General features: G+C 46.0%; 1 protein-coding gene across 2 annotated transcripts in view; it reads right to left on the reverse strand.

Moving 5' to 3' along the window:
* The window catches only part of LOC147666129 (catechol O-methyltransferase-like), an 89448-nt gene that overhangs the window by 18245 nt on the left and 57876 nt on the right, over positions 1-13327 (reverse strand). For both annotated transcript variants that reach the window (XM_086949285.1, XM_086949284.1), the window contains exon 2: positions 3368-3650. In XM_086949285.1, coding sequence (XP_086805411.1) covers positions 3368-3650 — 283 coding nt within the window. The remainder of the gene's footprint in view (positions 1-3367; positions 3651-13327) is intronic.

Here is a 13327-nt window from a genome sequence, read left to right on the forward strand (position 1 = left end):
CTCAAAAAATTATTCGATATTTTTCCCATTAGCCGCCGGAAAAATGGTTGCCTTCGCTCTAATAGTCTCCAAGCAGCTACTCCATAAGCTCCAGATGGTACAACATACCTCCGCTTGACTAGTAATGAAACTTCCCAAATGATGCTCAGCCTCCGCAGGCCTCACAAGAAGATCCTATTCAAGATAGTCCTATTGGTTTTCAGAGATTTTAAGTCCACCGAACCCAAATACCTCACTGCCCGGTTCAGTCACTACAAGACTTAAAGGGTTGGTAGATATTCAATGCTAACCTCTTGAAGCCCCCATCCTGGGACAGAGGGGTCTGGGCTAGCTTGGGGCAGACTGTTTTCTTGCCTTTAGGAAACTGCTCTCCTAGATGCTTGGGGGCAGAGTAGCTGAGATGGATCTGATCCAGGGGAAAGCGGTGGCCAATTGGAATTCTCAATTTACTAGTGTGCTCCTGGGGAGACCTGCAGTAGTCACAGGGACAACCCCACAAATCCTTTTGCGACTCGCTATTAGGAAGGGGAGTTTCCTTCCTAATAGCGAGCGCAACCCTGTGTAAGAATGTTTTGCCTCCGCAAATGCGGGCGCAAAACGCTCGCAAATTACCACACCCTTCAAGAGGGTGGTAATGCACTCGCAAAAGGGACCTTCCCCTTTGCAAATGCAGGGGGAAATATTTTTTAAGGGCAGGGACCACTGCCTGCATTAACACAAAAACTGCTTTATTTAAAAGGAGTCCCAGACATGGTGGTCTGCTGAGTCCAGCAGGCCACCATACCTGGGAGGGACTGCCATGCCCAATGGGGTCGCAAATTACAAGAGACTCATTAATATTCATGAGCCTCTCAATTTGCGACCCCATTGCGAATCGCTAGCAGTGTGAAATACACTGTTGTACATTGGAAATAGCGCCTCGCAAATTGAGAGTCACAAAAAACTCGCAATTTGTGAGGTGCTATTTCCACGGTCGTGCATCTGGCCCCAAGACCCTTGGCGTCTCCCTCGACCAGTACCTCCCTTACAAGGATTACGTCAAGAAAAGATTCCAGGACCTATCACATCTGATCGGCCTGCTGTAAGATCAAAAAATTCCTCTCAAACCACACATCCACTCAACTGTTCTGGTTCTTGTCCTCTCACACATTTTCGGTGCAACATTACACTTGCTGCTTTCCAGATGCAACACTCACCTTACACAAGCTGGCATTCATAGCATTGATCACTAGTGAACGCAACTACAACCACACCACCCCCACACACTTCACTGGCTCGCTCTCACAGCCGGCAGCAAATTCAATGATCCGAGTAGCTTCTAAAAAACTGTGCAGACCCTAAAAAGAACTACTTTGCTACAAACTGTGCCCTCCCTGCTGGGCCACCATCACAGGCAGCACAAAACATCACCCCCAGAAGATTCCTACGACCATAAAGTAGAAAACAAAGACAGATCTCCTTGTTCTCCCCATATTTGGCTCAATCTCCACCCTCGTCTAATGCTACTTCCCTCACCTTCTGGAAGAAACTTCCTGTAGATTCCCACCCACACCCCCTCTGAACTTTACTTTGACTTGGATCCAGTGAAGAGATCTTTCAATGTGTTCCACACCAACATGGCACTTCACCTCTCTGTAATCCGCTGCTGGTTCATACAATCTTGTGCTTATGAACGCATTCTTGTTGCTCGCCTGCAACCTAAGCGTTGCGACACACAACGTTCGGTCCAATGTGAAGTGCTTTGCACGCGTCCAAGGAAAGGTTGGGGCCATATAAAAATTGAACATGATTAAAATAGAAGAAACAATCACTCAATCAATCAATCAATCAGGGGTTTATATAGCTCGCTACTCACCCGCCAGGGTCTCAAGGCGCTGGGGTGGGGTGGGGGGGGGGGTCTGCTCCGGGTCAGTCAAAGAGCCAGGTCTTGAGGTCCTTCCTGAACGTGTGCAGGGTGGGGGTGTGCGTCTGATGTTCATAGGGAGCTGGTTCCAGGTTTTTGCTGCGATGTAGGAGAAGGCTCTCCTACCGGTCCTCTTTCTGCGGATGCGGGGAACCTCTGCCAGGGCGAGGTCGGCGGAGCGGAGGTTCCTCTTGGGTACGTGGAAGGATAGTCTTTCGTTGAGGTAATTGGGTCCGATGTTGTTGAGGGATTTGTAGGCGTGGGTGAGGAGTTTGGAGACCCTCTCTTCAACGGCGAGCCAGTGGAGGCCACGTAGGTGTTGGGTCATGTGCTTGTGGCGCGTTGTCCCGAGGACGGGTCTGGCTGCAGAGTTCTGGATGGTTTGGAGTTTGTGTAGGAGAGTTTTGTTGATTCCGGCATAGAGGGCGTTGCAGTAGTCCAATCTGCTCGTTATGAGTGTGTGGGTGACGGTCCTTCTGCAGTTGGGGGGGATCCATTTGATGGTCTAACGGAGGATGCGAAGGCAGTTGATGCTGGTGGAGGGGACGGCGGTGATCTGGAGGTTCATGGAGAGGGAGGAGTCAAAGAGGATGCCGAGGTTCTGAGCGTGGTCTGTAGGGGTGGGTGGGCTCCCGAGGGTGGAGGGCCACCAGGTGTTGTCCCAGGCTGTGGTAGAGGGTCCAAGGATGAGGACCAGGGTTTTCTCTGAGTTTAGCTTCAGGCAGCTGTCTTTCATCCAGGCTGCCACGTTCTTCATTCCTTCCTGGAAGCAGAGTCTGGTGTCTTTGGTATTCTTCGTGAGTGAGAGGATGAGTTGGGTGGCGTAGGATACGAAGTGGAGCCCATGCTGTCTGATGATGGCGGCGAGGGGGGCCATGTAGATGTTGAAGAGCGTGGGGCAACAATAAAGTTAGGAGACTACATTGACCCGTGGGAAATAATTGAAGAATATTAATTTGATACCCGCTTCTTTCAACAAGAAAAGTGTGGAAATTTCGAGGAGTCCCAGTGAGTTTGAGCAGTCGGTGCAGGGTTTAGACAAGTTCCAGCAGTCTGGAAAGGGGGGCGGTCAGGGTAGGAATTTCAGGCAGCTCTATGAATCAGGGGGTTTTCACGTTGAAGGAATAGGGGCTTCACACAGGATCTGTGAGTCAGAGGGTTTCAGACATGATCTATGTGTAGGGGGCCATGTTATGGATTTGGGGTGTCCTGAAAGGCTCTAGAAGGAGGAGTGAAGGATTTCAAAGGGGGAAGGGGTTCAGAGTGGATCCAGGAGTCAACGGTCTTAAGTCCAGATTTAGATCTTGGCGGACTGGTTACTCCATCACAATGGTGACTAATATTCCGTCCACCGAAACATAAATCCCATTATAACCTAAGGGATTTATATTCCGACGGATGGGATATCCGTCACCGGAGAGGTGAACCTGTGTTCTGACAAATGCATCTTAATTGTGTGCTTACCTTTCTCATCTCCTACATTCATGGCCCACTCCTTCTCATAGCAATACTTGTCGATGGTGTCTAGGACGCTTTGTGGGTCGCCCTTGACCGCATTCTGCAGAACATAGTCCAGAATACGCTGCTCCTTTGTGAGACCCATGAAGAAATCGGCAATTCTTTCAAGCACCAGCTCGTTCCAAAGGATCGCTGCCAAGCCGTTGTTTCGGATTAGGACAAAGAGAAGTAGACCAGCCGTAAGAAGAACCCCAGAAACAGAGTAGACAACTATAGAGGCATCCACCATCTGAATGGGGTAAACAAAAAAGCTTGTCATGTGATAAACTATAGATAAATCATATATAAGACATGTTAAATGCATGATTGATTTGTATCAGATCACTGGAAAAAGGTGTTGGAATGACAAAGTTGACAAAATCAGACAATTTACAGGATTCAAATTAGCTCCACAACAGTTTTTTTAACGTTAATCTAGATTTCAAAGGATTAATAACATTGCAAAAAAACTGTTCAACAATTCATTAACAAATGCTAATAAAGAGGAACGCGGTGTACTCAAACATCAGCAAATTATTTGGCCTAGAAAGAGATCCAGCTGCCAACTGCATAACGGAGTAAGAAAATGATCAACAGAATAAAAATTGAAAAAGAGTATGCAAGAGCATGAACGTTTTACAAATGGATTAACACTTTAAGGGCCATATGTATGAAAGTTTGGTTTTGCGATTCTCAAACAGCGATTTTTGGGGAATCGCTATTTGAGGATCGCAAAATGCTATGTATGTAGGATTTGCAAATAATTTTGCGAATCCTACATATTCCTTAATAGCGAATACCTCCCCATTCATTCCTATGGGCCTATAGACAGTCTCAATTTGCGATTCTCAATTAGAGAATCGTAAATTGAGAATGCAATTTCAAGGGTGCCAGGGTATCAAAAGGACACCCTGTTGCATCCCTGAAATGTGCATGTGTGCACATGTGGCACAAATACATTCCCTGAGGGCATGTATGTGTGTCACATGGCACTTTGAAAAATGCAAAAAAGTTCATTTTTCAGAGAAATCGCAAATTACCACCAACTTGAAGTTGCTGGTAGTTTGCGATTTCTTAAGCCCAAATTGCATTTTTTCTGTGCCTCTTACATTGCATTTAAGGAATTTGCGATTCCTTAAATCCAATCGCAAAATAAGGAATCACAAATTTTGCGATTCCTTATTTTGCGAGTCAATTTTACCTTAATAGATCCCACTTAGCTAAATTGCGATCGCAAACGCTGAAATTCTACAATTTCGGAGTTTGCGATCGCAATTTTGAATGATACATATGGCCCTAGGCCCCTTAACTGAGACTTATGGGAAAGTAAACAAGCACGCAAGACTGGTTTTAGTGAACTGATTTAACGTAGTATTGAAAATGTGACTTCATAGACTGTAATTATTTTAAGAGTAAGCTGCCTTCCTAGCGGATAGCTCAGCAATGTCCACGTCTTAATATTCCACCATCCTTCTAAGATCTACCACAATCTTTCAAACAATCTTACATCAGCTAGGATCTTGAAGGACCGAAGCTGCTGAACACAAAAAGAATCAGGGAAGCCTAAACCACATAGAAACATTGTATGGTTTTCCAGAAATAACAAATAATTAACTCCTCTTAAAAATGTATCCTTAGGTCATGATGACCAACAACCAAGGACTCATTTCCATCTTGGTCTAACTGGCAAAATTACTGAACTGAGCATATCTTTTTCAGCACAAACCTTTTATTAAATGTAAAACTCATCTCAGAGCACAAGACAGTCCATTATTTTCTCAGTACTTTAAGACCTAAGCAGGAAAGCTACCCATAGCTCTGCTGGTGTAGCTATGCCCCCTGTCCGCTCTGTGGGCTTCGTTAGTGATCATTACATCTTCATGCTGCACTTGGCAGAGCGCAGCATTAAGAGGTTGGCTACTTCGCGGTACGAGTCCTTCTTACGCAAGAAGTATCTTCCATTTTATTTCCTCCATTGTTTCAAAATCAATTTTCCCCATTTTACCCTGGAGCAGAAATCCTTCTTTAATATTGACTAGAGATGGGCAGAATTGGCAGAATTTGGGGACTCCACGTTACTCTTGTATTGTGGCGTTCCAGCCAAAATCCGCCATTCACAGTGTGGCTGCATTTTTCCCTGCGAGACTCCAGAAATGCAAGCAAGATTTGGGGTCCCCTAGTGCTATTTTCTGAATGCGGGTGGTCACAAGCTGGCACGGTGAGAGATCAGCAAAATTGACTCAAAAGGCCACGCTCTTGTGCACTGCATAGTGCCGTTCTCACTGGTTTTTCAACACGGTTTGTGTTACTGGCGCTAAATTACAGCGCCACATGCATATTTCCACCCGTTGGTGGAACTCTGTGGAATCTCAGAGTTTTTATAATGCGTGACAGGCATATTTCAGCCCGCTGGTGGAAACTTTGGAATCTCAGAGTTTATGAAACCTGCAAGTTCTCCCCACCCCTAATATTAACCACAACAAATTTTGTTGACCCTATTTATTCTTACAGTGACAGCCAAACAGAGCAACTGTGACTGGCTCTCTTTTTCCTCACTTCTGTGACTTTGCTTCTGGTTAGACAGTAAGACGGGGCTCTACAAGGTAAGGGCCCCGGATTTATTAGCAGCCTGCTTGTTAGGTATACCCCCTCACGTGCTCTTCGCTCGGGTCACAAGAGCTTGTTAGTTGTGCCTCGCATTAGGAAACAACGTCAGGGAGGCAGCACTTTTCACTTTCTAGCTGCCTCCCTGTGGAACTCTCTGCCACTGACACTGAGACTCCATGAAGACATTCTGGCTTTTAGACAAGCCTTTAAAACTTGGCTTTTTATGCAAGCTTATCCATAGTTAATTCTGTCTTTTCTTTTGTTGTGTTATGTCTCTGCAAATCTTCCAATAGCGCCATGAAGTCTACGGGCGTACGTGCGCTCAATACATTTTATTTAACATAAGAACAACAAAAAAAGACCCATTGTGATTTTATAAACTATAGGGCTCTTTAAGTGGATTCTCCAATCTTTGAGTGAAAGGTATAGCCCTATCAATTTTGCAAAACTGGAGGCTACATCCCCTGCAGGGGACTGGGCATAAGGCATCAGATCCAACAACATAAACTACCCTGGGCTGGTAGTTAGCAGACATTCTGCTCTACTGTGCCATAGCTGTCATTATTTCTATGATCCGGGAGCTCAAGTTTAGAAGGTCGCTCCTTAGGCGAGATTCTGCAAAACCTGCTCCCGTGATAACAGGGATAGAGTTCAGATGGGGCTACCAGTTCATGAGAACTGAGGTCATGGATGGACTTTCCAGAAAGCCACAGGAAACCTTAAATGAAACTTTGCCAAGCCATTCTTTTAGCTCTGGCACTGTGTGATTCTGGGCAAACGTGTCCAAAAATGGAAATCTGTGAAGTCCAATCGTAATATGTGAAACGTAGTCGTGCCAGTCGTAAATCTCCAGTTAGGTTTGCGATAAATAAAAAAATAGTGATATCCATAGCGGTAGCATTCTCATGCTCCTTTACAAACTTCAAGGCACATCAATGCATCAATAAATACAAATGTCCTAAATCGATATAGGATATCATGATATCCAAGTGCATGGACCAAATGCCAAAGACCTATAGATCACGCTAGAAAGAAAGCTCACTTTTGGGAAGGAGCACTTTTACGCTTCATTGTAATTATTTTGCTCATTCATATTCCCCACATGAAACAGAAGAATGAATAAATGAATGCAACTATTCTTGCATTGCCTGGCTTTTTTCTCATCAATGTTTTTGTGGTTTATTGATTACACTATCTCTAATGCTTTATGTTTCTTGTACGTATAAACTTTGAGAGAACACTGATGTCGTTTATAGCTCACATTGATAGCCCCGAACCTTGTGATCAGAAGTGTAATGGGCTACGTATGTGGGGCTACTTAATTATGTCGTAACCCACAATCTGCAATGCACCACCAACAACAATATATTAATACTTTATTCACAGGCCATTCAATGGCAATGTCTCTCGATCTCTTGGCCATGTGTTTTTTAAATACCACCCAACTTGAGCAGAGTGATTCACTAATATGATCAGTCCCAAACTTTAAAACTATTGAATTCAGAGGCAGATGACCCCAGGCTTGGGGTTTCTCCTTGGGCATGCAAGACCTGCACATAATGGAAATGCAACAGACCACTTCAGTTTCCACCATGTACTTTGAAAAGTGTCCTTGAAAGATGGTCCATAACATGGTGCAGAGGCGCAGCCAATGCAGATGCCACGTCACACTAGATATCATGTTAAACACCAACATAACATGATATTCCCAAAACGAGTGTCCAAATTTACCCCCACAGGAACCCCGCACTGATGCATATATTACTGTGTTTTGGGTGGGAGTGGTATCCAGTTTAAGTTATGGTACAGTCTGTACCTGAAGAAGTAGAGATTTAACATTTGATGTTCATTGAATACCTCAAGTTATTTTCACGATATGGAAGAAACATGGTTCTAGGTAAACATGAGGTCTACCTTCTTGGTACATGCCTCATTTCCATAACATATGCATTTGTACATTCACCACAAGGGGCTATAGGTTATATACCAGATGTTTAGCCAGACCCAACTAAACTGTACTCATTATATTGCCCATAGGAGAATGAAAGGCTGACTGGATTCATTGTGATCTGTGACCAAGGGGTCAAAAACAGATCCTTACAATGGACACATTAATTCAGTGAGGTATGAGGCCCGACCATCAGAGCATAAGACACGGTGAGGAGCAGAAACAGTTTGGGTCTTATGGGGTAACCAAGGAAGATGTGCTGAGAGTCTGGGTCAGAATCCAGGCCTTATCTGCATTTTTCCGAAGGTTATGGGGATGTCCACAATAGATTTTGTATCTTCGAGAGCACAGGGGACAAGACAGGGAGCAGCAGTGATGCAAGGCAAAATGATGGGGTCCCCCTGCAGGATGTCATGAGAGGTCCCTTGGACTCCCATACCTCAAAGATATTTATATTGCCTGAATGGAGGCCTTCTGCAGAGTGAGGGACCACCCAGAGCCACAGGGCTATCTACTACAAAAGTTTCAGGTGGTCCAAAACTCGGCGGCACGGGCGATTTTTGGCCTGCCTCGTCGTGCGAAAGCCTTGGACCTGCTACTTTCCCTACATTGGCTCCCTGTTAGGAAGCGGATTGTTTTTAAAGCACTCACGCTGGCACACAAGGCACTCCACGCGGTCGGAGCTGAATACATCCAGAAACGCCTTGCTTTCTACAAACCCACAAGATCCCTTAGATCGGAATCTCTTGGTTTGGCTATTGTCCCTGCTGTTAGGAAAGCAAGGGTAGGGGGACGCTCTTTCAAACATCTGGCTCCTCAGCTATGGAACACCCTCCCCCTGTCGCTCCGCTGTACTTCAAACCTGTTGGCCTTTAGGTAAGGTCTGAAAACGTGGCTCTATGGACAATGATCGATTTTTTTTCCCTTTGCCCTCTCTCCTGCTTCTTTTTGTAGTTTTGCTGTGGGTTAGAAAGCGCCGGGACACTCCTTGGAGTAGCCGAGCGCTATATAAGACACCCATAACATTAACATTAACATTAACAGGGACTTGTTACACTCCTGGCAGCCAGGTCATGGTTTATCTGCAAAGAGCTTATGCAATTTTGGACTACTTTGGAAGGGGGCTGAATGGCCACTTTTGTGCAGAACAGCTTCTCTTTGGAAAGTGCCCATGGTGAAAAGCCAAATGTTACCCCAGAATATATACCATAATGAAATGCATTGACCATTAAAGAAAGAGCATCTTAAGGCTGTACAAGTTGGTGGCAGCAAAATTCTAAGACTAAAACCATCACTACGAGTGGCCCAGTTATTAGTGGGAAATTTACCAAATCCAATGAAATCAGACTCTGCTGAGACCGAATATTTTGTTTACAATGGACCTTTCAATTACAACTTATAGTACAATACTGAGCACTTTTTTCTACCATAAATATCGGCAGGTAAAACCTTTATCACAAACCTCATAGTTGCGATATGTGTAGTAACGAGAGTTACTGCAGACATCAGGATTGACTGGGCCGCTCGTAATGAGAGCCTACGAAGGCAATCTAGGTGCAGCGTTAAAAATCATGGAGCAGGGGCTAGAAGACCTATCCAGCAAGGGTAAACTCCCCACCAGGGTCAGGCAATCTGATGCCAAATGCAATGCTTCTAGCGTGCCAACCCATGGAACGCAGTCCTTGGAAACCTCTGAATGCACAAATATATTGCATGAAGTGGGTCTCCGGATAGAAGGTCACACATTTGACTGGCCCTTCTGGAGAGCGAAGGGGTCTCGCTTATAGGTACACAAAAGACGGAGATATCAAATCGTTCAAATCTGTTCAGCAAGAATTTGAAGTGCAGGATGATGAATAATGGAAGTGCCTGCAGCTGTTGCCATGTCTGAAAAGAGGATTGCTCCCAGAAGATCTTGCGTTGGACACTGTGTCTATTCTCTTCTACGGGGAGTATATGGCGGATGAGTATCAGGCTTGCAGGATACCATAATCGGAGCTTGCCACCCCAAACCACCAGAATGGGTAGCCACTTGCTGTGTGTGAGAAGCCACAAGAAGACTTCATTCTCTGACAAGCACTGGTTGGAAACACTCACTATATAACAGGGGCCGGAGAGAGCCTTGTCCGAAACTCGATCTCTTCGAGGTATTCCAGGGTTGGCACTGGGTGACTCACTGTCTTCCCAAGACACATCTGAGCCCAAAGCCTTTATGATGGAGATGCCAATTCCCAGACCATGCCAAAGGATCATGGGATCCAGAACAGGATCTGAGATTTATTCAAGAACTTAAGTGAATCGAACATTGTACCTAGTACCCTCTCGGCCCTGCACACGACATGTCAGAGATTGTGTAGTGTAGTTCCTATTTTCCCAATAGGCTCTACGCATTTAGTGGCATAACGAAACTTGAGGGGGCCCCCCTGAAAAATACATGGAGGGGGACCCCCCACGTGGCCCGGCCCACCACCTACCTCTTTGCCCCACTTTGGATGGATTGACAGATGGGTGGGTGGACGGTGGTACGGATGAATGGATGGATATGGGTGGATGGATGGATGGTTGTGTGGCTGGGGATAGATGGATGGACTGATGAATGGATGAGCAGACGAAGGTACAGACTGATGAATGGATGGATGTAGATGGATGGATGGATGGATGGATGTGTGGCTGGGGATAGATGGATGGACTGATGAATGGATGAGCAGACGGAGGTACGGATTGATGGATGGATGTAGATGGATATGTGGAGGAATGGATGGATAGGTGGAGGGATGGGTGGATAGGTGGAGGGATGGGTGGATAGGTGGATGACAGACGGGTGAGTGGTGGCTGGGCGGACGGATTGATGGATTAATGAACCAATGCGTGTGTGGCTAGGGATAGACGGATGGATATGTGGCTGGGGATGGCTGGACAGGTGGACTGAAGTACGGATGGATGGATGGATGAAAGGATGGGTGTGTGGCTGGGGATGGATGGATGGAAAAATGTATGGATGAAAGGATAGGTGTGTGACTGGGGATGGTTGCATGGGCGGATGGGTTGGTGGATGGATGGATGGATGGATGGAAGGATGGGTGTGTGGCTGGGGGGGATGGGTGGACAGACAAATTGATAGATGGATGGATGAACGGATGTGTGTGTGGCTAGGGATGGACGGATTGATTTGTGGCTAGGGATGGAGGGATGGACGGATGGATGGACAGAGGTATGGCTGGCTGGATGAAAGGATGGGTGTATGGCTGGGAATGGATGGCTGAATGGATGGACGGGCGGACGGATGGATGGATGCAGGAGCGGGTGATGCAGTTAAGCTCGGCGGGCGGGTGATGTTGACTAATGTTGGAATGGGATTTATTTAATTTACTCTATTCTATCGTCTAGATTTCCCCCCTTCGGCGCTTAACTGCACCGGTCGCTGCTGGATGGATGGATGAATGGATAGTTGAATGGATGGATGGATGGACGGGTGGATGGAATGATGGGTGTGTGGCTGAGGATGGTGGATGATTGGTTGGTTGGATGGTTGGTTGGATGGATGGATGTTTGGGTGAGTTGAATGGGTGGACTGGATTTGAAGGTTAGAATGCACATGACATAGTAGGCAATGGGAGGTGACAGGACACTAGGGCCAACTGGGGGTCTGATTTCAGAAGTAGGCATGTGGCACTGGTGGCTGGGAGGCAAAGAGGTGCCAGTCACAGACCCTCCTCTCCCCAGGCCTGTAAGGGGTGCCACAGTAAGCAGACCCTCCCTTAAGCTTCTCTCTAGAGTCTCAACACCCTAAAGGGACCACAGGGCCTTTGCCAGACTGTCCCCGACTCATCAGTGAGTGGGGGCCCCATGCCACCCAGTTTGGCCTGTGATTCTCTGCCCCTAAAGGCCTCTCCACAGCCTCTCTCCAGCGCTCCTGTGAGCCGCCATTGTCCAGGTGAACAGCCCCCAGTGCCCGCAGCCAATGCCCCAATGTTTACAATCAGCCTCGCCCAGTCCCCGGGCACCTCGTCCTACCTCATAAACACACTTGCTTGCCATGCCAGCACTCTAGTGCTCCTTGTTAGCCCTCCCAGAGAGCGCTTTAGGAACCCTCAAACTGCCTGTTATTCTTCAAGCATGCCCCTGACCTCGAATGTACCCAGGCCCGGTTCTAGCGGGATGGCCAGGTGGGCCAGGCCCACCCAAGGTTACCCCATGGCCCTCCCAAAGCCGATTTGCAAGCAGAAAAACATTGTTTGTTCTTTTTCGTTTTGATTTATTTGGGCCAGCGGCCTTGCTTTCTCATCCTAATTGTTTAATAAACGTGATATGCACCAATGCCATGGGCTGCTTCAAGTGCCTGGAGACACTCAGGCGTGAAGTCAGTGAGGATGGCTGTTATCAATGAGCACATGTGAAAAGGAGGAAAGCCTGTGACACTCCTACCAGATCAAAAGAGACACAAAAGCTCTCATCACACAGTATTTAAGAGGTACTACAGGGCCACAATAATCTGATAGTATTTTGCCATCCCATGGTAAGTAATTGAAAATGTGGAATTAGTATTTATATCTTAGTGGGCTTTTGTGCTATTCTTAAAGTGCAGCACTATATACTGCAAATACCACACACATCCCTTGACTTTTCTGAAGTGAAGACTTTTGACAATTTTCACTAATACAACACAGATACAGCATTGACTGGGCAGTGCAAGTTCTTATTAAACGAAAAAAACACTGGCGGCTGTCCTGTGGCAGCACTGCCTACTTTTAATTTCCAGTGGTACTCGCTGATGGCTAAGTCTAATATAATTACACCTCAATTATAGCACAAACACCACACATTGCGGCGAGCTACAGTGACTGAGTATTCGTTTTATTCTCTTTTTTTTGTCATATGAATAGATACAAATGGAACATAGCACTGCTCTAGCCCCTCAGATCTTAAAGAGATAAGATACTCCTGTGGGCTAATGCACTTGCTTCAAAGATGTTCCTATAATCTGTGACTTAGTAAATTAAAATCTTGTCAGCCTTTCATTACTTACACAAGAGTGGGACCACTTGTATGTCCTTACATCAGTATAAATATTCTGAGCTTCTCAGTGTTTCTGATCTGGGTAAACACAGATATTTGAGCTTCAAATAAATCTGGTCTTTTGGGGCATATCAAAAGCTAGAACACATAACGCACTAATGTTGTCGATTAACTAGCAGCTGGGATGGTGTCTTTTCAACAGAAGTCCTGAAAAACCCAGGTCAACAGTTTTCATACCTGTGGCTCTCTGGGGCAGGGAAGATTATCAACAATTATAGAATTTTGATGAGGAAATGGGGATGAGGTGCAGGGATGAGAAATGGAGGAGGGTGATTAGAGGAGAATGTGAGGATAAA

The sequence above is a fragment of the Lissotriton vulgaris genome, unplaced genomic scaffold (genome assembly GCF_964263255.1).
Source record: "Lissotriton vulgaris unplaced genomic scaffold, aLisVul1.2 SCAFFOLD_1952, whole genome shotgun sequence".
In the NCBI taxonomy this organism is placed as follows: Eukaryota; Metazoa; Chordata; class Amphibia; order Caudata; family Salamandridae; genus Lissotriton; species Lissotriton vulgaris.